Source organism: Acinonyx jubatus, chromosome C1 (assembly GCF_027475565.1).
Source record: "Acinonyx jubatus isolate Ajub_Pintada_27869175 chromosome C1, VMU_Ajub_asm_v1.0, whole genome shotgun sequence".
Taxonomy (NCBI): domain Eukaryota; kingdom Metazoa; phylum Chordata; class Mammalia; order Carnivora; family Felidae; genus Acinonyx; species Acinonyx jubatus.
The window spans coordinates 125,306,010-125,329,414 of record NC_069381.1 but is presented as its reverse complement, the minus strand read 5'-3'; the positions used below and the strand labels follow the sequence as shown (position 1 = coordinate 125,329,414).

The window sequence follows — 23,405 nt, the reverse complement described above, 5'->3', positions numbered from 1 at the left end:
ATATATATTATTTCAGCTTCAAAATAGTTATCCATTTTTCCAATTTAGTCACATCTTTATAGAAATAATTTTCAAATTAACATCTGGCATACCTTGGAGATACTGTGCATCCGTTCCAGACCACCACAATAAAGTGAATATCTCAATAAAGCAAGTCAAATGAATTATTTTGGTTTTTCAGTGCATATAAAAGTTATGTTTACACTATACTGTAGTCTGTTAAGTGTGTAATAGCATTATGTCTAAAATACCAATGTACATCCCTTCATTTAAAAGCACTTTGCTGGGGTGCCTGGGTGGCTCAGTCGGTTGGGCGTCCGACTTCAGCTCAGGTCATGATCTCACGGTCCGTGAGTTCAAGCCCCGCGTCAGGCTCTGTGCTGACAGCTCAGAGCCTGGAGCCTGTTTCAGATTCTGTGTCTCCCTCTCTCTCTGACCTTCCCCCATTCATGCTCTGTCTCTCTCTCTGTCTCAAAAATGAATAAACGTTAAAAAAAAATTTTTTTTAATAAAAAATAAAAAAATAAAAGCACTTTGTTGGCCTGATGAGTGCAGTGAATGTGGAAGGCCATTTATCTGAGAAAAATAGCCTCAATGTACACATAAAGTTTCACTCAGGTGAACAGCTTTGTGTCATGAATGTGGGAAATCTTTTAAGTGGAAGGCAACATTCATTCAACACCAGAGAATTCACACAGGAAAAGAGTCTTATGAGTGCAGTGAATGTGGGAAATCTTTCATCAGTCACACTGACCTTAGTTATCATCACAGAGTTCAGGCTGGACAAAGGCCTTAGGAGTGCTGTGAATGTGGGAAATCTTTCAGCAAAAGGTCCAGGCTCATTCAACAACAGAAAGTATACAGTAGATCAAGTCCTTGTGAGTGATATTATGAAATTAATGTTTATGTTCACTAAAATTCGTATATTGAATTCCTATCCTCTAATGCAATAGGATTAGGTGAGGTCTTTGGGAGGTAATTTGAATTACAATGGGTCGTGAGTGTGGAGCCCTCATGAATGGGATTATTGTCCTCAGAAGAGTTCTGAGAAAGCTTGCCTCCTCTATAGATCATGTGAGGACCCCTTTAATCCTAGGTGTTGTATTTACTCTAAGGGGTGGCTCGTAAGAAGGATTGGGCTCTGCCAGCACAAAGTGGTGAACAGATTTCAATGCATCTCAAACTTACTGTGTCTCAAAAAAAATAATTGCAAGTAAATAATATATATGTACATAAGTACATATGTACATATATACTCTCCAGCTTGGGCCTTAATTTGCATTATGACCCAAGACCTTTGTCATGGGCTGAATTGTGTATGTGAAATTCATATGTTGACTTTGTGATCCCTGCCCCATACTTCACAATGTGACTATAGTTAGATATAGTATGTTTAAAGAGATAATGAAGTTAAAATGAGGTTATCAGTATGGACTCTTACACAGCATGACTGGTGCCCTTATAAGAAGAAGAGATAAGGATATGGGCACAGAAGGATGATCATGTGAAGACAAGGAAATCTCCATCTACAAGCCAAGAGAGAAGCCTGAGAAGAAACTAAGCCCGCTGACACCCTATGTCAGGTTTCTAGACTCCAGATTTGGGGGGAAATACATTTCTGTTGTCTAATAAAAAAAAAAAAAGTATTTTGTTGGTAAAAAGTGCTAACTAACCATCATCCCAGGTTTCAGCCAGTTGTAGTCTTTTTGCCTGGTAGAGGGTCTTGTCTCCATGTTGATGCCTGCTGACTGATCAGGGTGGCGGTTGCTAAACGTTGGGTTGGCTGTGGCAACTTCCTAAAATAAGACAACAATGAAGCTTGCTGCATCAGTTGACTCCTTCATGAACAATTTCTCTGTAGCATGCAACACTGTTTGATAATATTTTACCCACAGTAGAACTTCTTTCAAAATTAGAATTAATCCTCTTAAACCCTGCCACCGCTTTATCAACTGAATTAATATAATATCCTAAGTCCTTTGTTGTCATTTCAGCAACCTTCATCAGGAGGAGATTCCATCTCAAGAAACTACATTCTTTGTTCATCCATAAGAAGGAATTCCTCATCCATTACATTTTTATCTTAAGATAGAAGCAATTCTGCAGTTGATGACATAAGTTTCCCCTCAGTCATATTAACTTTGTTGATCTAACTGAACCATTAACCAGTGTTTTCTGATGCATTGGAAATAAAAATTTAAAAAAAAATAGCAGCAATTTAGTCACCTTCAGGCTCCACTTCTAATTCTAGTTCTCCTGCTATTTCCTCCAGTGAAGTTTGAACCTCTCAAAGTCATCCATGAGAGTTAGAATCAACTTCTTCCAAAGTCCTGTTTGTGATGATATTTTGACCACTTCCCATGAATCATGAATGTTGTTAATGGCATCTGGAATGGTGAATCCTTTTCAGGTTTTCAATTGTCTTTGCCCAGCTCCATCAGAGGAATCATCATCCATTGGAGCCACAGCCAATACCTGAAAGGTATTTCTTAAATAATAAGACTTGAAAGTCAAAATTACTCCTTGATCCATGGTTTATAGACTGGATGTTGTGTTAGCAGACATGAAAACATTCATCTCATTGCACATCTCCATCAGAGCTCTTGGGTGACCAGCTGCACTGTCACTGAGCAGTAATAATTTTAAAGGAATCTTTTATCTGAGAAGTTGGTCTCAAACAGTGGGCTTAAAATAATCAATAAACCATGTTGTAAATAGACGTGTTTTCATCCAGCCTTTGTTGTTTATAGACCACAGACAGAGTAGCTTGAGCATAATTCGTAAGGGCCCTAGGATATTCAGAATGGTAAGTAAGCACTGGCTTAAACTTCACATCACCAGCTGCATTAGCTGCTAACATCAGCCTGTCCTCTGAAGCTTTGGAACCAGGCATTGACTTCTCTTTAGCTATGAAAGTCCTGGGTGGCATATTCTTTCAATAGAAGACTATTTTGTCTACATTGAAAATCTGTTTAGTGTAATCCACGTTAGTAGTTACTTTAGGCTGATGTCCTACATAAGTTGCTGCTGCTTCTACATCAGTACTCACTGCTTCACCTTGCACTTTTATGTTACACAGATGGCTTCTTTTCTTACACCTCATGAGCCAACCTCTGCTAGCTTCCAATTTGTCTTCTGCAGCTTCCTCAACTCTCTCAGAATTGAAGAGAGCTAGGAGTGGGCACCTGGGTGGCTCAGTCGGTTGAGCATCAGGTCATGCTCAGGTCATGATCTCATGGTTCATGGGTTCAAGCCCCATATTGGGCTCATTGCTGTCAGCACGGAGCCTGCTTCAGATCCTCTATCTCCCCCCCACCCGCCCCCGTTCTGCCCTTCCCCCCGCTCTCAAAAATAAATAAACGTTAGGGGGAAAAAGTATTAAAGAGAGCTAGAGCCTTGCCCTGGCTTAAGCTTTGGTTAAGGAAGTGTTGTGGTTGCTTTGATCTATCCAGACCACTAGAACTTTATGCATATCAGCAATAAGGCTGTTTCGCTTTCTTGTCATTTAGGTATTGTTTACTGGGGTAGCACTCTTAATTTCTTTCAAGAACTTTTCCTTCACATTTACAACTTGGCTAACTCTTTGGCACAAGAGGCCCAACTTTCAGCCTATCTCAGCTTTTAACATGTCATCCTCACTAAGCTTAATCATTCCAGCATTGGATTTAGAGTGAGAGATGTGTGACTCTTCCTTTCACTTGAACACTTGGATGCCATTGTAGGGTTATTAATTGGCCTAATTTCAATATTGTTGTGTTTCAGGGAATAGGGAGGCCCAAGGAGAGGTAGAGAGATGGGGGAATGGCTGGTAGATGGAACAGTCAGAACACACACATTTGTCAATTAAGTTCACCATCGTATGGGCATGGTTTGTATGGCCACAAAACAATTACAATTATAATAACATCAAAGATCACTGATCACAGATCACCACCACAAATATAACAATAATGAAAAAGGTTAAAATACTAATTTCAAAATTCTGTTGTTGTTTTTTTTTGCCATAACAAGGCAAGCAGACATGGTGAGGTTAAACATATATACAAAATGGATTTTGAAAATGCGCATGTGACTGTCATTTCAAATACTAAAGGTTCTGTTTTTTTGTGTGGTTTTTTTTTCATTTTTATTTTAAGGTGATAGGAAAGAAAAGCACTTCTTGAATTTTTTCATTTTTTAATTTCTTTTTAATATTTATTTTTGAGAGAGAGAGAGAAACAGAGCATGAGCAGGGGAGGGGCAGAGAGAGAGAAAGACACAGAATCTGAAGCAGGTTCCAGGCTCCGAGCTGTCAGCACAGAGCCCGATGCGGGGCTTGAACTCACAAACTGCAAGATCATGACCTGAACTAAAGTTGGACGCCCAACAAACTGAGCCAGCCAGCTGACCCTCTTGAATGTTTTTAAAGAAACCTATCATTGAAGAGCATCCTAAAAGATCTGCTCACTGGGATTCCTTCCTTTTGCCCTGACAGTTACTACAGAAGTACTTGCAGAAGGCACTGTGCTACATTCACGACTGTGGATTAAAGAGAGATTTCCTCCATAACATTTTTATAATTGCCCCACTTTTTATAAGACATCGAAAATTGTAATAATAGTAGTAATAGTAACAATAATATCCTAGTTTATTTTTACTAAGTCCAAAATACATGGAACTAATAACTTTTTTTTTTAAATAATAACTCTTAACAGACTACTTCACAGAATACTTTTCTGACCCATCTACATGGAATGCTGTCAGGTGTGAGTAGTGCTTACAACAGGAGAGTCTCTTCACTAGGTCCAGGCTGTGGTTCAAGTAGCAGAATGTATGGTTCTAATAGTATTAGTGATGGGAAAAGTTGCCTGAGGATTTTATAGGAGGTCTCAATAGGAGAGTCAAACATAATCCCCGTAGCTTCTGGAGCAATACTATGCCATCTGCAGCAAAAACTATACACCATTCAGTAAATAGCCCCTGGCTTGCTACAGGGCCCTGGTGGAGATAGGGCACCTGGCTATAGGACATTAAGTAACATGTGGCTAGACCTTCCCATTATGTGCTGGGTTCTGTCAGATCCACCAAATTATAAGGGTCAAAACAATCCATCACAAACTCAACACCCAAAAAACAAATAATCCAGTGAAGAAATGGGCAAAAGACATGAATAGACACTTCTCCAAAGAAGACATCCAGATAGCCAACCAACACATGAAAAAATGCTCAACATCACTCATCATCAGGGAACTACAAATCAAAACCACAATGAGATACCACCTTACACCTGTCAGAATGGCTAACATTAACAACTCAGGCAACAACAGATGTTGGCAAGGATATGGAGAAAGAGGATCTCTTTTGCATTTTTGGTGGGAATGCAAGCTGGTGCAGCCACTCTGGAAAACAGTATGGAGGTTTCTCAAAAAACTAAAAATAGAACTACCCTATGACCCAGCAATTGTACTACTAGGCATTTATCCAAGGGATACAGGTGTGCTGTTTCGAAGTGACACATGCACCCCAATGTTTATAGCAGCACTATCAACAATAGCCAAAGTGTCGAAAGAGCCCAAGTGTCCATCGATGGATGGATGGATAAAGAAAATGTGGTGTGTATATATATATATATTCTTTTGATTCTTTTCTCATTCTTTTTGATTGCTGAGTAATACTCCATTGTATGTATATATATACATATATACAATATATATACATACAATGTATATATATATACATATATACTATATATATATATATATATATACATACAATGGAGTATTACTCAGCAATCAAAAAGAATGAAATCTTGTCATTTGCAACTATGTGGATGGAACTGGAGGGTATTATGCTAAGTGAAATTAGTCAGAGAAAGACAAAAATCATATGACTTCACTCATATGAGGACTTTAAGAGACAAAACAGATGAACATAGGGAAGGGAGACAAAAATAATATAAAAACAGGGAGGGGGACAAAACAGAAGAGACTCTTAAATATGGAGAACAAACAGAGGGTTACTGGAGGGGTGTGGGAGGCGGGATGGGCTAAATGGGTAAGGGGCATTAAGGAATCTACTGAAATCATTGGTTCACCATATACTAACTAATTTGGATGTAAATTTTAAAAAATAAAAAATAAAGTTAAATAAAAAAAAGCAATCCGTCATAAGATAGTGATTGGCATCTGGGACTGGACATGAATAGAAAAAGGCGCAAGTAAGTCAGATAATCAGGATAATCTGATGGGGTAGATGGGGAAAGAAGATTAAGACCAGTTGGCAGAGGAGAAAAGGAACATCTTAGTTAATGGTTGGGCTGACTTGACAGGTGACTACTGTTGTACACTACTACCACTCAAGGGTAGACTTGAAGGATTTGAGATCCTCCCAGTGGACAGTGCCTCTGGCTATCTGTTTTGTGTAGAAAAAGAAGTGGTCCCAGGTAAAGCTATGCATTCATTTACAGGCAAAGGAAATGGCTATGCTGATTAGTTGGAGGCTGGGAAAGAGGAAGATTGGAAATTGGGAATAAGGAGATTTATAGAAAAGGCATATGCACAAAATGTAAAGACCTTAGTGTCATAAGTTAATGCCCATCAGAGAAAAATCACCATGGAAGAGGCATTGGTATACAGAGTGACTGGGCCAGTTGATGTAAGCCAGCTTCTGTCATCAGCCACTGCAAGACTGGCACAATAGGCTCTTGAAAGAGTAGTCAGGTGACAGAGATAGCATATGTTGCCCCAGTATGAGTTTCCACACATCAAAGCTGATCTAATTACTCTCACTGCTAAATGTCATATCTGTCAGTGACAGAAATCAGTGCTGAGCCCCAGTATGGCACCATCTCTTGAGGAAACCAACCATTCACTTTTTAGCACGTTGATTACACTGGACCCTTCTACCCTAGAAAGGTCAGCAATTCATCTTGACTTGACTCAACACATACTTATGGTATAGGTTTTCCTTCTCTCCCCTCCCCTCCTCTTCCCCCCTGCCCCGCTTTCCCTCCCCTCCCCTCCCCTTCCTTTTCCTTTCCATAAAGCCTCATCTAGTAGCAATATCCAGCAGCTTAAAATTTTTGATCTACCAACATGGAATCCTATACTACAACTCATACTAAGATTCCCACCTTATAGCACAGCAGTAGGCAAATTACCATGGGGTCTACTGATTGAGGAGTCCAGCTCCGGGTTAAAAGTCTATTTGTGATCTTTCAGGCCTGGCAATAGGTAAGTATGAAGGCTTTACCTGGAAGGCCTCATAGGGGAAAGGTGCCCTCCCCACACCAGACTGGTACACAGCCAATGCATCACAATCTCAGAAGAGAGATGCAGTCAAGGACTCAGACCCCTTTGGCTGGTCATACTCTTCACATATTTACATTCCTAAACTTCATTCTTAGGTTTTTCTATCTGAAGCCTTGGGCAGAAGTCTTCTTCAGGTCTGCTGAGATCTCCTTATAGAAGAGAGGAAGGTGAAACCTTGAAGACATTTTTTTCCCACACCACCTCAGTACTTTCCCCTTCATTCTACCCTCCACCTCAGTGTCCATAAAACCACTGTAGCCTTTTGTTCAAGGCTCCCTCAACAGTGAGATGACCCCCACATCTGCACTGATCCACCTAACCCTCCATTACCCATTAGTCCATGGGGGAAGTGCAACAGAGAAGTCTTTGCTTTTTCCATTTTTAGTAACTTGCTAAAAGCAGTAAGGGATTTAAGACTTTCATTTTGGGCTAGCTGCTTGAATCAGCTATTCAGACACTTGACAGCTCAGCTCCATGCACCCCCATGTATCCATCACCTAGTCCTATCTTGGACCTATAAGCCCACCATCCATCTCTCCTGATGCCAAATTATTCAGGAACAAATTTCTGACATCATATAATTTCTTTTGTAAATAGTCCAGTATGTCTCTTTAAGCTAGGCATATATATGTGTGTTAATTTTTTAATGAAGTGCTTTCATTTTATAATCTTTTAAAAATATGTTTTCATCAAAATCTGGGAGCTGAAGATTTAGGTCATTCAAAGTCTGGGAAATGTCCACCATTTAACCCACTAAGCAAAGCCCATCCTCATTTTACATCAGCTTAATATGGGGCGCCTGGGTGGCTCAGTCGGTTAACCGTCAAACTTTGGCTCAGGTCATGATCTCATGGTCTGTGGGTTTGAGCCCAGTATTGGGCTCTGTGCTGACAGCTCAGAGCCTGGAGCCTGCTTCATATTCTGTGTCTCCTGCTCTGTCTTTGCCCCTCCCCTGCTCACACGCTGTCTCTCTCTCAAAATAAATATTAAAAAAAATTAAAAAATAAAAAAATAGTAAGTCAGCTTAATCATACTTACTGTTTGTTAGAAAAAATACAACTTCATTTTTCAATTCAGACATGTTGGTACTTGTTTCAAGAAATAGTCTAAAAACCATTGGGAAACAAAATATGGAACACAATTTATAAAACTTATGATTAAAAGCAGTCAAATCAATATTAAAATAACATAGATACAATGTCACTAACATACCCATTTTTATAAAAGCTATAAAAACAACAATAAACTTGTATGCAGTTTCTCATTCTTTTAATTTATAATAATACAATGTAAGGCATAGTTTAAATAAATTATGAAATGAGAAGTATGATGACAGTTTTAAATATTTTTTCAGTAACTCTTTGTGTGTGTCTAATTCTGACTTTTAGCTTTGGGGAAAAATTAAATAAGTATTACATAAAAATAGCTAAAACTGCCATCATTCACACTGCTACTTTTGATAGACATCATGTTCAAACTTCTCATATGTAAGTAACTAAAGAGAAAGGCAAATGACTAAAAAGACATTTCATCAAGTACTGCTGAAACCTAATTGGTCAGTAGCTAGCATAAAATTTTTTTATTTTATTAGTAAGAAGTAGGATATATTATATATTTTTTAAAAATTTTTAATGTTTATTCTTGAGAGAGAGAGAGAGAGAGAGAGAGAGAGCACAAGTGGGGGAGGGGCAGAGAGAGACGGAGACACAGAATCTGAAGCAGACTTCAGGCTCCAAGCTTGTCAGCACAGAGCCCAACACGGAGCTCGAACCCATGAACCGTGAGATCATGACCTGAGCTGAAGTCAGATGCTTAACCGACTGAGCCACCCAGGCACCCCTGGATATATTACATATTTTATAAGATGGGGATTGACTATGTTTGAAAGAAAATTTATGTTTGATATTTTCATATGTTTGATAAATATCTTATCGAATAATGCACATCGGCTAAAATAAATCACATAAAATTTTAATCTGCTAGTTTTATTCATAGTAATTAAAGTATTGGTAAACCAGGAAAATATTACAGTTAGATTTAAAAGAATCAGCATCATTAATCTGTTCTGCTACAGCTGTTTGAAGGAAGATTCCTTCCCAGCCAAAGATATGTCTCAGGAAAAATAGCCCTTTTTTAATTGAAATATAGTTGCCATCCAATGTTATATTAGTTTCAAGTGTACAACATAGTGATTCAACAATTGTATACATTACTCAGTGTTCACCACCATAAGTACAGTCACCATTTGTCACCATCTGTTATTACAATTTTATTGACTATATTTCCTATGCTGTACTCTCATCTCAATGATTTATTTATAACTGGTAGTTTGTACCTCTTGATCCCCTTCACCTGTTTCACCCATCCCCCCCCCACCTCCTTCCCCTCTGGCAATCATCAGTTCTTTGTATTTATGATTCTGTTTCTGTTTGTTCATTTGTTTTGTTTTTTGGATTCCACTTATAAGTAAAAGCATCTGGTATTTGTCTTTACCTGACTTATTTCACTTCACATAATAACCTCTGGGTCCATTCATGTTGTCACAAATGGCAAGATCTCATTCTCTTTTATTACTGAGTAATATTCCAATAACCTGTATCTTTTAGAGATTCATTCTGAAATATCTACATATGAAATGATATTATATCTAGGATTTGTAAAATTATAAAAGAGTGGTGAGAACCATACTTTACCTCTGTGATCTTCCTTCCCAAACCCATAACCACAGTTTAACCATGGCAAACATATCAGACAAATCCCACCTAAGGAATGTTTTGCAAAATATCTGAGCAGTATACCTCAAAACTATCAAAGCCATCAAAACCAAGGAAAGTCTAAGAAATTGTCACAGACGAGGGGCGCTCAGTCAGTTAAGTGTCCGACTTCGGCTCAGGTCATGATCTCGCGGCCCGTGAGTTCGAGCCCTGCTTCGGGCTCTGTGCTGACAGCTCAGAGCCCAGAACCTGTTTCAGATTATGTGTCTCCCTCACTCTGACTCTCCCTCATTCATTCTCTGTCTCAAAAATAAATAAATGTTAAAAAAAAATTTTTTTTAAAGAAATTGTCACAGACGAGAGGAGACTAAGGAGACATGATAACTCCATGTAAGTGGTATCCTGGATGGAATCCCAGAAGAGAAAAAGGACATTAGGGGGAAACTAGCAAAATCCATAAAAAGTATGTAGTTTAGCTACTAGTACTGTGCCAAAGTTGGTTCTTTAAAAAGTTATTTAAGGGGCGCCTGGGTGGCGTAGTCGGTTAAGCGTCCGACTTCAGCTCAGGTCACGATCTCGCTGTCTGTGAGTTCGAGCCCCGCGTCGGGCTCTGGGCTGATGGCTCAGAGCCTGGAGCCTGTTTCCGATTCTGTGTCTCCCTCTCTCTCTGCCCCTCCCCCGTTCATGCTCTGTCTCTCTCTGTCTCAAAAATAAATAAACGTTAAAAAAAAAATTTTAAAAAAAAGTTATTTAAAAAGTTGGTTCTTTAAAGTAAGATGTTACCAATAGGGAAAAATGGGCATTGAATATGTAAGAACCCAGTACTATCTTTTGCAATTTTTAGTAAATCTAAGACCATTCTGAAACAGATTTTTTTAAAAAATATAATAGTAATAATGAAGAAGGAAAAGCAGAGAGGTGTGTGATTGGAGCAGGAATGGCCACATGTTGATGGTTATTGCAGCTTATAATGGAAGTCCATTATACTATTCTGTCTACATTTGTTTATGTTTAAAATTCTCTTTAGTAAGAAGGTAAAAACAGACATGTATGTTGTACTGGGGGTCCACAAAAGCATCCTCAGTTTTGATAATTTGCTAGGAATGCTCACAGGACTCAGCATATGATTATACTCACAGCTACCATTTATTGCAGCAAAAGGATAGAAAATAAAATCAGCAAAGAGAAAATGCACATGGAGCAGTCCAAAGGAGACCAAACACAAACATCCCAGAGTCCTCTTCCTATGGAGTCATATAGAATGCATTTAATTCTGCCCCAGCATCAAACTGTGACAATGCATGTCACACTGTCTACCAGGGAAGCTCATTAAAGAATCTCAGAGTTTTTACTGGGAGCAGGTCACACAGGCACCCTCTACCTAGCACATATCAAGATTCCAGTTCTTAGAACAAATTCAGCACAAACCAAATTGTTTGCACAAACATTTTAGTCTAGTGAGCAATCCTTTTCATTTAGGGAAAGTGTCTTATCAGTGTAGGAAACTTTTACCAGTCAAGTTCCCAAATGCCAGCCAAAGGCTAACCTTGCAAGCACGCCTTTCTAAGGATAGCAGTCTCAGACCTAAACACACACACACACACACACACACACACACACACACACACACACAGGCATACAACTCTCTGAGATATGGCACAGAGATGTTTCATAACCCACACCCTCCTCCTGCTATGGAAGGTGTCCCCACAACCCTCACTTGGAGACCTGAGCTACTATTCTGGGTCAGACGTGCATGTCTGAGGGAAGAAGGGAGGATCTGTGAGTTGTGGAGTGCTGAGAAAGAGGAAATCCCAATTCTCTGAGCAAGCCTCGTTCCAAATTAGCCTGGAACTCTGCACTCTTTTTCCTTGCTTTTTTCCTTCTGTACATGAGACTAAAGCTCTGAGAAATTGACGCTGAGGATAGAAGAGAAAGAGAAGGGCAGAAAGGAAAAATGGTAAAGAAAGATGAGAACTTTGGAGAGGAAGAGACACGGTTGGGTCGGCAAACTGCTCTAGTTATCTCCTGAATCCATTCTTAGTGTATGAGGGTTATGATTGTCCTGTAGCACAGTGAGTCTGAGACTCCTAAAATGCATGCAAGTGGTGATGTCCAGAATCTGGAGCTTGTGAAGAGCTGAGGGATACAGGGCCACAATGGTTCCCCTTCAAATGAGGTAATACATACAGTCTCAGATACACTGCAGTACATCAGCAATGAGCAGTTTTGTTAAGTCTGGTATGTGAAGAGTGTATCTGTGTGTGTGGGGGGGGGGGCTGGTGTTAAAGTAATTACTATAACTTCTGTCACCCTGTTTGGCTTTAAGAAAAAAATTTTTCATGTGTGGAAACCTCAAAAAGGAAATGGTCCAGGCTTCTCTTAATCTCTTACAGGCCAAAGAGTCCCAGTTGGTGATATACAAGGTAGAAGTCATCAGCACCCAGAAGCTATGATGATGAGGGATAGAAGCAGAAAAATGTTCACCTTTAGTCTAGAAGGCTGACCTATAGCCTGTATAGTTCTGATAAGGATCAAATACTTGCTGGTTGCTACATTTTTAATATAGAAAGAGAAATCTTGTGAAAGTAGTTTTACAAGTAGAAATTCGAAGAAAACAGTAATGATCTAATACTCCCTGCACGTCCCCTCCTCCCCCTTGAACACTATATAACCACCAGCTTTCATACAGCAAAGGTGTAGGTCTTTCTACCCACAGGTCCTGTCCTTAAAATTGCTAAGTTGCACTGTAAAACCTCTCAAGAATTCCTTCTTGACAGGGCTCGCTCAACAATCCCACAACAACAGGAGTGAAGAGGGTCGCCCAACAGAGCTTCAGGAGAAATGAAGGCTCTGGGACCAGACCATTTCAGGAACTCACTAAAGAAGAGGCACCAACAATAGACGGCTAACCAAGAATAGCCAAAGAGATGGGAAAAAAGCAAGTGGAAGGAAGTGGGGTAAAGACGGCCTGAGAGGGAGTAAAGAAAATCAAGAGGGCGCAAGCCAACAGTTCTGTTTAAGAGGGGAATTAACCACAGTAACTGCCAAACTCCGTCCCTGGTACTACGTCTATATCTCTTCGGGCTCTTGCACAGTTGTATTTCCTCCACTTACAACGGCTCAAGCAGGTCTGAATCTTACTCATTTTTCTCCTCCATAGAGCTTTATGTCTACTGCTCAATTAATATCAGTGAAATGATATGAAAAACATGTGAAAAGCCACCGGGACACGGATCCCACTCGTAAACCTGTTGCAGAAACCAAGTTGCCAGCGACAAGACCACACTACGCAGGCGCAAAGGCAGAACCCACTGGCTTCCTCCCGGTCTTTGCATTTGGCGCGAAATCCCGGCTCCGTGGGCTGGACTAATGCAGAAGCCACGCTCATTGGGCAGGTTTGGCGCGAAATCCTCGAGTTCCTGCGCCACGATTGGTTCCGGCAATCCCTGTGGGCGAGGGGGCGGGCGGTAGCGGCGGCGGCGGCGCGCGCAAAGTGGTGGCGTCTGTGGTGAAGTGGTTGGTAGTGGTGGAGCGTGGCGGTGGCGGCCCCTTAGCACTGAACAGCCATGGACCTCGCGGCGGCAGCGGAGCCGGGCGCCGGCAGCCAGCACCTGGAAGTCCGCGATGAGGTGGCGGAGAAATGCCAGAAACTGTTCCTGGATTTCTTGGAGGAGTAAGTCCGCGGGCGCCCCTTCCTCGCGGAACTTCCCCGAGCTGCCCCTGTCCGCTTCCGGAGCCCGGGAGCCCGCCGACTCGCGGCTCCCAGGGCCGGGCTGGGCCCTAGGGCCGGCGCATGTTGGGGGGGAACCGGGGGCTCGCGTGCCTTGCAGAGCGTCCTATTCCCCACTCGGGGCTTAGCCAGGTCGCCGCGAGCGGTAAAATCCCATCTTGAGTCCTTCCTCAAACTGCCAGTGCCGTGGGTATGCGCAGCGCTTTGGTCCCGTCGTTCCGTCCTCACAACCTGTAAGGCTGGTGATCCCGTCGCCCCTGGTTACCTGAGCGGAAACGGAGGCTCGGGGAGCATAAGTAGTAGCAAGACCGAGTGGGAGCCCCTGCAGAGTCCTGATGGGACCGGGCACCCAGGCCCCTGGTGTTGGGGGCGCCGAGGGCCCGGGCTGCCTTTGGAGCCCATGGAGATAAAGGCACTCGAGTGAACCCTGAGGGCAGACAGATGCTCGGGTGAGCCCTGACCTGCTTCAAAGTGTCTGAGCGTATTCCCCTCCTTCCCTCCATCCTTCCGTTTCCTTCCACCGCAAGCCCCCCGACACGCACACACTTTTTTTTTTTTTTTTAAGTTGCCTTCTAGGCTCCTGGCCTCTCGTAATCCCCCACTGCCTGGGTTTCCGCCTCTGCCGCCAGTTACTTCGTGCAGATGTATTACTTCTTTCCCTAAGAGGATGGACTTTGGAATGTCTTGTGAAATTTTTTTTAATTGTAAAATATACATAAAACTTACCATTTAACCTTGTTTAAGTGTAGAGTTCGGTGTCATTAAGTATGTATATGCACTTTGTTAAGCAACTGCCCCCACCATCCAACGACTGAACTCTGGTCTTCCCGAACTGTAACTCTGCAGCCACTAAACAGTAAGTCCCCATTCCCCCCCACCCGCCACCCCACCCCCCAGCACCTGGCAGCCACCATTCTACTTAACCATGACTTTCACTGTTCTAGTTACCTCGTGTACTTGGAGCTATACTTGGAGTATTTGGCCTTTTGTGACCAATTTATTTCACTTACCATAATGTCTTCAAGGTTCATCCACGTGTACAGCATTGTGTCGGGATTTCTTTTTAAGGCTGAATAATATTACTCACTGTATGCGTATACCACTTTTTGTCCATTCATCCATCCATGGACATTTGGGTTGTTTCCACATTTTTATTATTGTGCATAATTCTGCCATCTCATGAAATTCTGATACATTTGAAACCATAATTTATATCCCCCATCTTTGGCATTGTTATTCTCTGCCTGACAGCTATTCATCTTTCAAACCGCAGCTTAAGACTCATACCTCCTTTGTGAAACTCTGTAAATCTTTCAGGCAGCACCAATCCTTTCTTCCCTTATGCTGGTAAGGTGCCATTTTCCATTATCTCTGGTAATGAAACTTACCGTGTCTTTACCTGTCAGCCACTTCTGTCTTGAATGTAAATCCCATCCTTAACCCCACCTAGCCACCACACCACATTACAAAAGTCCTCAATTAATGTTTCATTTTAATGAAGAATATGATTGCCTTAACTGCCTTGCAGTTTACCATACAGCTGGATGCTGGGGATAATGATGAATGAGAGAAATAAATCACTCTGTTTGGGTGGGTGGGGGGTGTTAACTCCCCCTCAGAATTCCAGCTTTGATTTGCCCTTGTTTATGGAGTAAAGTCTCAAATTCTTCACAGCTCCTCTTCCCAGTTTCATCTTCCACAACCAGCCTGTCATCTCTGTATTCCTCTACCTTTTCTGACATTGCCACTTGAAAACATCTATAGTGAGTCTAACCACTACTGGAGTTTTTTTGGTGTTTGTGTTTGCTTTGTTTTCTTTCAAATTCTAAACATCTTTCAAGGCTGAATTCCAATGTCCTCTTTTTTTTAATTTTTTTTTAACGTTTATTTATTTATGAGAGATCAAGAGAGACAAAGCGTGAGTGGGTGAGGGGCAGAGAGAAAGGGAGACACAGAATCCAAAGCAGGCTCCAGGCTCTGGGCTGTCAGCACAGGGCCTGACGTGGGGCTCAAACCCACAAACCATGGGATCATGACCTGAGCCAAAGTCAGATGCTTAACCAACTGAGCCACCCAGGTGCTCCTCCAGTGTCATCTTTTAAATGCTTAAAGCCTTTCTGGATGTTCTTGTTGGGCAGAATTATTTATAATCCCACAGCACATTTTTTGTATCTCCTTTTTTTCTTTTGTTGTTAAAGGAACGCTTAACATGAGATCTACCCTCTTAACAAATTTTTAACTATGCAATACATTATCATTGACTGTAAATACAATGTTATACAGTAGATCTCTTAAAGCTTATTCAGTCTCACTTGACTGTTGCTTAGTGACTCCACATTTTCCTCCCTTGCTCTAGCTTCTGGCAGCCATCATTCCACTATTTAATTAATTAATTAAAGTAAGCTCTGCACCAACCTGGGGCTTGAGCTCCCTGCCCTGAGATCAAGGGTCACATGCTCTACCAACTGAGCCCACCAGCCACCCTCATTCCACTTTGATTCTATAAATTTGACTATTTAGTTATTTCATATAGGTAGGATCATGCAGTATTTATCTTTCTATGATTGGCGTATTTCATTTTGTGTAATGTCCTCAGGGTTTATCAATGTTGACACGTATAGCAGAATTTACTTTTTAAGACTGAGTAGTGTTCCGTTGTATATGTATACATTTTCTTTACTCATTTGTCATGGACATTTAGGTTCTCTTGCTACCTCTTTAATAGGAGGGTATGATCCTATGATCATGTCAGTCCTAGGGCAGGAACAACACTGTCATTTTTAGCTTTAAGTATCTCTGGTGTAATGCTTTGCAGATAAATGTTCAGTAAATATTGGACAGCTAGGCATGCTGTATTTGAAGAAGGAATTGATTTTTGGTTCCAAGTGAATCTGCATTTATGTTAAAAGGACAAAAAGCAAAAATGGTGGTGGTAATCCTTAATTTTGTGTGTATATGTTTCTGTTTTTCTGAGGACTTGGGCATTGAAGCACCTCATTTCTGTATTTATTTTTATTCATGTTCTTAAATCAACAACTAGTCTGTCAGTTTTCTCTACAGAAATTGAATCTTTGGATTTCAAACTGCATTTCTTCATTTAATATTTTCCAATCTTTTTTTTTTTTTCAACATTTATTTATTTTTGGGACAGAGAGAGACAGAGCATGAACGGGGGAGGGGCAGAGAGAGAGGGAGACACAGAATCGGAAACAGGCTCCAGGCTCTGAGCCATCAGCCCAGAGCCCGACGCAGGGCTCGAACTCACGGACCGTGAGATCGTGACCTGGCTGAAGTCGGACGCTTAACCGACTGCGCCACCCAGGCGCCCCTAATATTTTCCAATCTTAACTATATACAACAATAATAAAAGGATAGTTGGCATTTTTTATTAGAAAATATTAAATGAAGAAATGCAGTTTAGGCCTAGTTTTTCTGTGTTCTGGGCTCTGTGCAAAGCATTTACAGGCTTTCTCTCATTTAAACTTCATAGTAATCTTATGAGATAAATGACGTCTTAATTTTTTTTTTTTCAAAAAGGTGGGATAAGTACTTGCCCATGTTATGCATTTAGTGAAATGAGCCTGTCTGACCCTAAAGCTGATGGTCATTTTAACCGATACACCGACTTACCAGGCATTTGGATTCTTCTTTTTACTGCATAATTCTTCAATTTAATAGGACTTGTGTGTATCTACAGGTTCCAGAACAGTGATGGAGAAATTAAGTACTTGCAATTAGCAGAGGAGCTCATTCGTCCTGAGAGAAACACATTGGTTGTGAGTTTTGTGGACCTGGAGCAATTTAATCAACAACTTTCTACCACCATTCAAGAGGAGTTCTATAGGTATGTTATATTAATCTTCTTTACTTTAAATAGGCATGGAACCTGTGAAGCCAGCTCTTCTAGGACTGGAAGTACTCATTTGTGAGGCAGAAGGAGAGGCCCTTTGATACAGCCAGTGGTCATTTTAGTATTGCTCTGAACAAATTTAGGCCTTTGTGGAACTGAATATTTTACACGTCCAAATGTTGAAACCTTTGCTTTCTATGTAGTTTTCCTAAGTTTTCAGAGGATCACTTACTTTCTGTCAGGCATTCAGTGCTCTTGGTCTGTCATTCATTTAATCCTTTCCCTTGGCCCTAGGAGTAGGTATTTTGAGAAAGTGTGTGGATCCTGTTCTTGATCAGGGGTGTCTTTAAAGAAATGACATTGTTGTTCTTAAAGGTTAATTTTCTTCTGATTATAAAAGTAATGTGTATGTTGTAGGAAATAGAGAAAGTAGAGATGAGTAGAGGGAATACATATGTAATTCCACCATCCATAGATAACCATCATGAATGAGCAGGTCTGCAAATGTGGAATTTCCTAAGAATCTTCTGGCACGTTTTGTTGTATTTCTAGGTGTATGTAACTATTGAGATCATATTGTAGACACAGTCTCCTGCCATTTCACATAACGGTATAACATTTTTCCATGTCATATAAAATCTTTTGAAAACATTTTTTTGAATGTTTATTTTTGATAGAGCACGAGACGGAGGGGCAGAGGCGGAGAGTAGGGGGACAGAGGATCCGCAGCAGGCTCTGTGCTGACAGCACAGAGATTGGGGCTTGAACTCACAAACTGTGAGATCATGACCTGAGCTTAAGTTGGACGCTTAACTTACTGAGCCACCTAGGTGCCACTTGAAAACATTAAAAAAAAAAAAATTTTTTGTGTGTTTATTTATTTTTGAGAGAGGGAGAGACAGAGCGTGAGTAGGGGAGGGGCAGAGAGAGAGGGAGACACAGAATTTGAAGTAGGCTCCAGGCTCTGAGCTGTCAGCACAGAGCCCAGTGTGGGGCTTGAACTCGCAAACCATGAGATGATGGCCTGAGCCAAAGTCGGATGCCCAACTGACTGAGCTACCCAGATGCCCCTATTTTTAATTGCTGTATAAAGCAAGAAACATCTTTTTACATAAATCTTTGTCAGCATTTAGATTAAACAGATGTGTATATATATAAATAAAACCAGGTTAAAATAAACATTGTGGACATGTGTGAAAGAAAATTAAGACCCAGGAATAAGGAGAGACAGCTCCATTCCTTTACATGGTAGGCTGGGAGATGGAATACCTGTTTCAATGTTTCTAGTCATATCCAATCATCAAGAATGGTTGGGGGTGATAAGCAGCAGAGTTTATTGTGAGAATACACAGCAGAAAAAGTTGTGAGGGAGGTAGAAAGTCCGGGCTGGTAGTAGAAACACCTCTACTCATACCTCATACATAGTCTATGCAGCAGTTCTGTCTCCTAAAAGTAGCTCATTTTTCAGGGGTGCCTGCATAGCTCATTTGGTTAAACATGCAACGCTTTTTAAAAATTTTTTATTTATTTTATGTTTGTTTATTTTTGAGAGCGAGCACGAGCAGGGGACAGACAGAGAGAGGAAGACAGAATTTTAAGTGGACTCTGCTGACAGCAGAGCACCTCACATGGGGCTCAAATTTATGAACCATGAGATCATGACCTGAGCCAAAGTGAGCCCCTTAACCAACTGAGCCACCCAGGTTCTCAGAAGCATCCAATTCTTGATCTTGGCTCAGGTCATTATCTCACCATTTGCGAGATTGAGCCCCACATTGGGCTCTGTGCTGACAGTGTGGAGCCTGCTTGGAATTCTCTTTGCCCCTCCCTTGTTTGCGCACATGTGCAGCTCTCTCTCTCTCAAAATAAATAAACAGGAAAGGGAAGGGAAGGGAAAAAAGAAGGAAGGAAGGAAAGAAAAAGAAAGGAAGAAGCTTATTTTTCAGAGGACTTCAGATCCCACTATTGAAACAAACCAAGCTGCAACAGCTACTAGGAACCTACCTCAAGAGGACATACACACTTCAGTCTAACCAGTCAAGTGGATTGTTAGTGCCAGTTTGCTCTCATGTCCATACACATATTGCTCCTCTCGTCCATTTTTCAATCAAGAATTAAACCTAGAAAAATATACTAGGCCTTGACACCAAACGGGAGGCCGTGTTGCTAGATTGTAAACCACCAAGATTGTTTAGGTATAGTCATCTTGGACAGAGGAGTGGCCTGTACTGTGGGTGCCAAATGATTATTTAAAGATAGTAGATGGGAATGCAAGCTGGTGCAGTCACTCTGGAAAACAGTATGGAAGTTCCTCAAAAAACTAAAAATAGAACTACCCTACGACCCAGCAATTGCTCTACTAGGCATTTATCCAAGAGATACAGGTGTGTTGTTTCGAAGGGACACATGCACCCCCATGTTTATAGCAGCACTATCAACAATAGCCAAAGTATGGAAAGAGCCCAAATGTCCACTGATGGATGAGTGGATAAAGAGGATGTGTTCTATATATACAATGGAGTATTAGTCGGCAATCAAAAAGAGTGAAATCTTGCCATTTGCAACTACGCGGATGGAACGTGGATCCATGTGGATCCTCTACTTGGATACTAGAAGGTATTATGCTAAGTGAAATTATTCAGAGAAAGACAGAAATCCTATGACTTCACTCATATAAGGACTTTAAGAGACAAAACAGATGAACGTAAGGGAAGGGAAACAAATAATACAAAAACAGGGAGGGGGACAAAACAGAAGAGACTCATAAATATGGAGAACAAACTGAGAGTTACTGGAGGGGTTGTGGGAGTGGGGGATGAGCTAAATGGGTAAGGGGCACTAAGGAATCTACTCCTGAAATCGTTGCACTATATGCTAACTAATTTGGATGTAAATTTAAGAAAATAAAAAAATAAAGCAAGGGAAAAAAAAGAATACTAGATTATAAAAAGAAAGAACATAATCATGCACAGGGAAGAAAAAAGAATACAAATGCAATTATCTCAGAATTTTAAGACAAAAGCATGTAGAGCAGACTTTAAATAATATGCTTCAGATTTAGAGATTTTTATCTTTGTTTTTATTATTTTTGTCATATTATTTGAAATTGTTAACTTAGAAAAGATGTCCGTTATTTTAACTCCTTGAAAGAAACAAAATACAAATATTATTTTATTGCTATGATTACATTGATTACTATTTCTCTTGTGACAGCCTGTCATATTTAATAGTACTTTTCATTTTCCTAAACCTGCTGCATCATTCATAATGGCTTTGTTATGTTTCCTTACTGTGGGTTAAAAGGTCTTTCATTTATTGTGGCATTTCTTCCTTAAGGGACTGTAATTTTTTAATATATGAAACAAACAAAAGCTGGTGTACATAAATATGTATTCAGTTGAAATGTGATAATAATGCCTTATCATTTTCCCCTTTAGGGTCAGTCATGTCAATAGAGATTGCATGAAATATTATAGCTCTGTTTTCACAATTGAATAATGAAGCTGAATTTATTTGTTATAATTCCCTTAGCTCTTAATCTACAAGAAATTAAGTTCAGGAACCTTTTGGGATTGGATATGAAATAATTTTAGTCTGGTTTGTTCTATTGCTTAAATTGCTGGCCCTTGCTGTCTTTATTTTTTTTTAAATGTGTAATTGTACCAAAGAAAAAAGAGAGAGATACAAACCAAGAAACACACTCTTAACTATACTGAACAAACTGATGGCTATCAGAGGGGAGGTGGATGGGGCAACGGGTGAAATAGGTGATGGGGATTAAGGAGTGCACTTGTGATGAGCACCAGGTGTTGTATGGAAGTGTTGCATCACTGTATTGTACACCTGAAACTAATATTACACTGTATGTAAACTCTACTGGATTTAAAATAAAACAAAACAACAACAACAAAATAAAATAAATAAAGATAGTAGGTATTTGGGTATAGGATTTTATCATTGGTGTTTCTGTTGTCTTAGATCTATTTGTTGGGCTAGGAGAGGATTGGAAGACACTCATAGACCTAGAGTAGATGATAGAAGTGTCCTGCATAGTTAAATTTTAAGGCTTGGTTGTAACTAGGTGAAATTGCTTAGTCTTAGCTGTTTGCAAGCATGAAAGGTAAAGGGGGCCTTGGTAGGCCTCTTGAAGATGTCATGTGATTTTTATTTGTTTGCTTTTCAGAGTTTACCCTTACCTATGTCGCGCCTTGAAAACCTTTGTCAAAGACCGAAAAGAGATTCCTCTTGCCAAGGATTTTTATGTTGCATTCCAAGACCTACCTACCAGACACAAGTAAGAGACTCTTCTTTGAAAGGAAAGGAATTCACCAAACAGTATACACATCACTTAATGGTTAGAAAAGTGGGGAGGTGGTAGTCTTCTATATGTAAAGAGTTAGGTTCAGTTATCTATAAAGTTTGGTTTTGGAGAAATCATTTTTCTAGGGAGATGAAATGGAAAGTAAGTTAAAGCAGCTTCTGGGGATTGTCATATTTCAGGACATCTTGCAGGGGACATTTGGGGGGAAATCAATCAAGTCAGAAAATAAGAAAACTGAAAGTCTAGAGAATTTCATGAATCTTTGAAAAATTTTGTCAGAGCTTAATGGCGTAACTTTAAAAACATTCTTTCCCTTTAGCAGTTATTTATTTATTTTATTTATTTATTTTTTTAATTTTTTTTTTAATGTTTTTACTTATTTTTGAGACAGAGAGAGACAGAGCATGAACGGGGGAGGGGCAGAGAGAGAGGGAGACACAGAATCGGAAGCAGGCTCCAGGCTCTGAGCCATCAGCCCAGAGCCCGACGCGGGGCTTGAACTCATGGACCGCAAGATCATGACCTGAGCTGAAGTCGGATGTTTAACCGACTGAACCACCCAGGCATGCCCCTTTAGGAATTATTTAAAGAATAAATACAGTGGAAGAAATTGAAGTGATATTTTGAAAACTTAAACTGCTGAAATTACTTGTAAAGTGGCCAAGTTATTTAATATAAAATGAGCTTGTGAGGTAAAGGAAGTGTTTCTGAACTGAGTTGCTGAGGTCTTTCGTATGATTACTATGAGACTAATACAGCTTACTTAGAAATAGTAGGTAAGCAAAAAATATATTTGCATATAAAATGGGATCATCTTGTTTTATAACTGTAATTTCATTTCTTTGGTATCCTTTATTTACTTTTTCATATTTGTGTATTTTGCTGTGAATACATAAGCATTGTGTAATTTAGGAATAGGCACATTGACTAAATCATTCTTGGAGAAGAATCTGCAAAGAATTCCTTCTTTCCATTTATTTATTTGTTTATTTATTTAGTTGTTTGTTTTTTTTTTTTTTGGTTTTTTTGTTTTTATCATAATTATCATTGAATACCCTGTCATTAAAATGGAAATATTTCTTAGGTTGAAAATGAATATTTACAATATTTACTAATGGTACATCTGTCTTTAAACAGAATTCGAGAACTTACCTCATCCAGAATTGGTTTGCTCACTCGCATCAGTGGGCAGGTGGTACGGACTCATCCAGTTCACCCAGAGCTTGTGAGTGGGACATTTTTGTGCTTGGACTGTCAGACAGTGATCAAGGATGTAGAACAGCAGTTCAAATACACACAGCCGAACATCTGCCGAAATCCAGTTTGTGCCAACAGAAGGAGATTCTTGCTGGATACAAATAAATCGAGATTTGTTGATTTTCAAAAGGTATTTTTTAACTTCTGTTTGTTTCAGATTCAGTCTATGCTAATAATTCACTTCTAGGCACATGGCAGTTGTTACAAGCTTATTTAGACAATGTAAGTGGAAGATCATTAT

General features: G+C 40.1%; 1 protein-coding gene, 1 non-coding gene and 1 pseudogene across 2 annotated transcripts in view; 2 read left to right on the top strand and 1 right to left on the bottom strand.

The window, feature by feature from the left end:
• Positions 1 to 2,099: 2,099 nt before the first annotated feature.
• Positions 2,100 to 2,188, top strand: LOC113598380 (small nucleolar SNORD12/SNORD106). The gene has a single exon (XR_003419044.1). It is a non-coding gene; the product is annotated as a small nucleolar SNORD12/SNORD106 (small nucleolar RNA).
• Positions 2,141 to 3,205, bottom strand: LOC128312112 (tigger transposable element-derived protein 1-like; annotated as a pseudogene).
• A 10,274-nt stretch (positions 3,206 to 13,479) lies between these two features.
• MCM6 (minichromosome maintenance complex component 6) overlaps positions 13,480 to 23,405 on the top strand; it is a 39,044-nt gene continuing 29,118 nt past the window's right edge. Inside the window, exons 1-4 of the mRNA XM_027055872.2 lie at positions 13,480 to 13,679; positions 17,434 to 17,580; positions 21,770 to 21,880; positions 23,045 to 23,294. Coding sequence (XP_026911673.1) covers positions 13,573 to 13,679; positions 17,434 to 17,580; positions 21,770 to 21,880; positions 23,045 to 23,294 — 615 coding nt within the window. The 5' untranslated portion in view covers positions 13,480 to 13,572. The remainder of the gene's footprint in view (positions 13,680 to 17,433; positions 17,581 to 21,769; positions 21,881 to 23,044; positions 23,295 to 23,405) is intronic.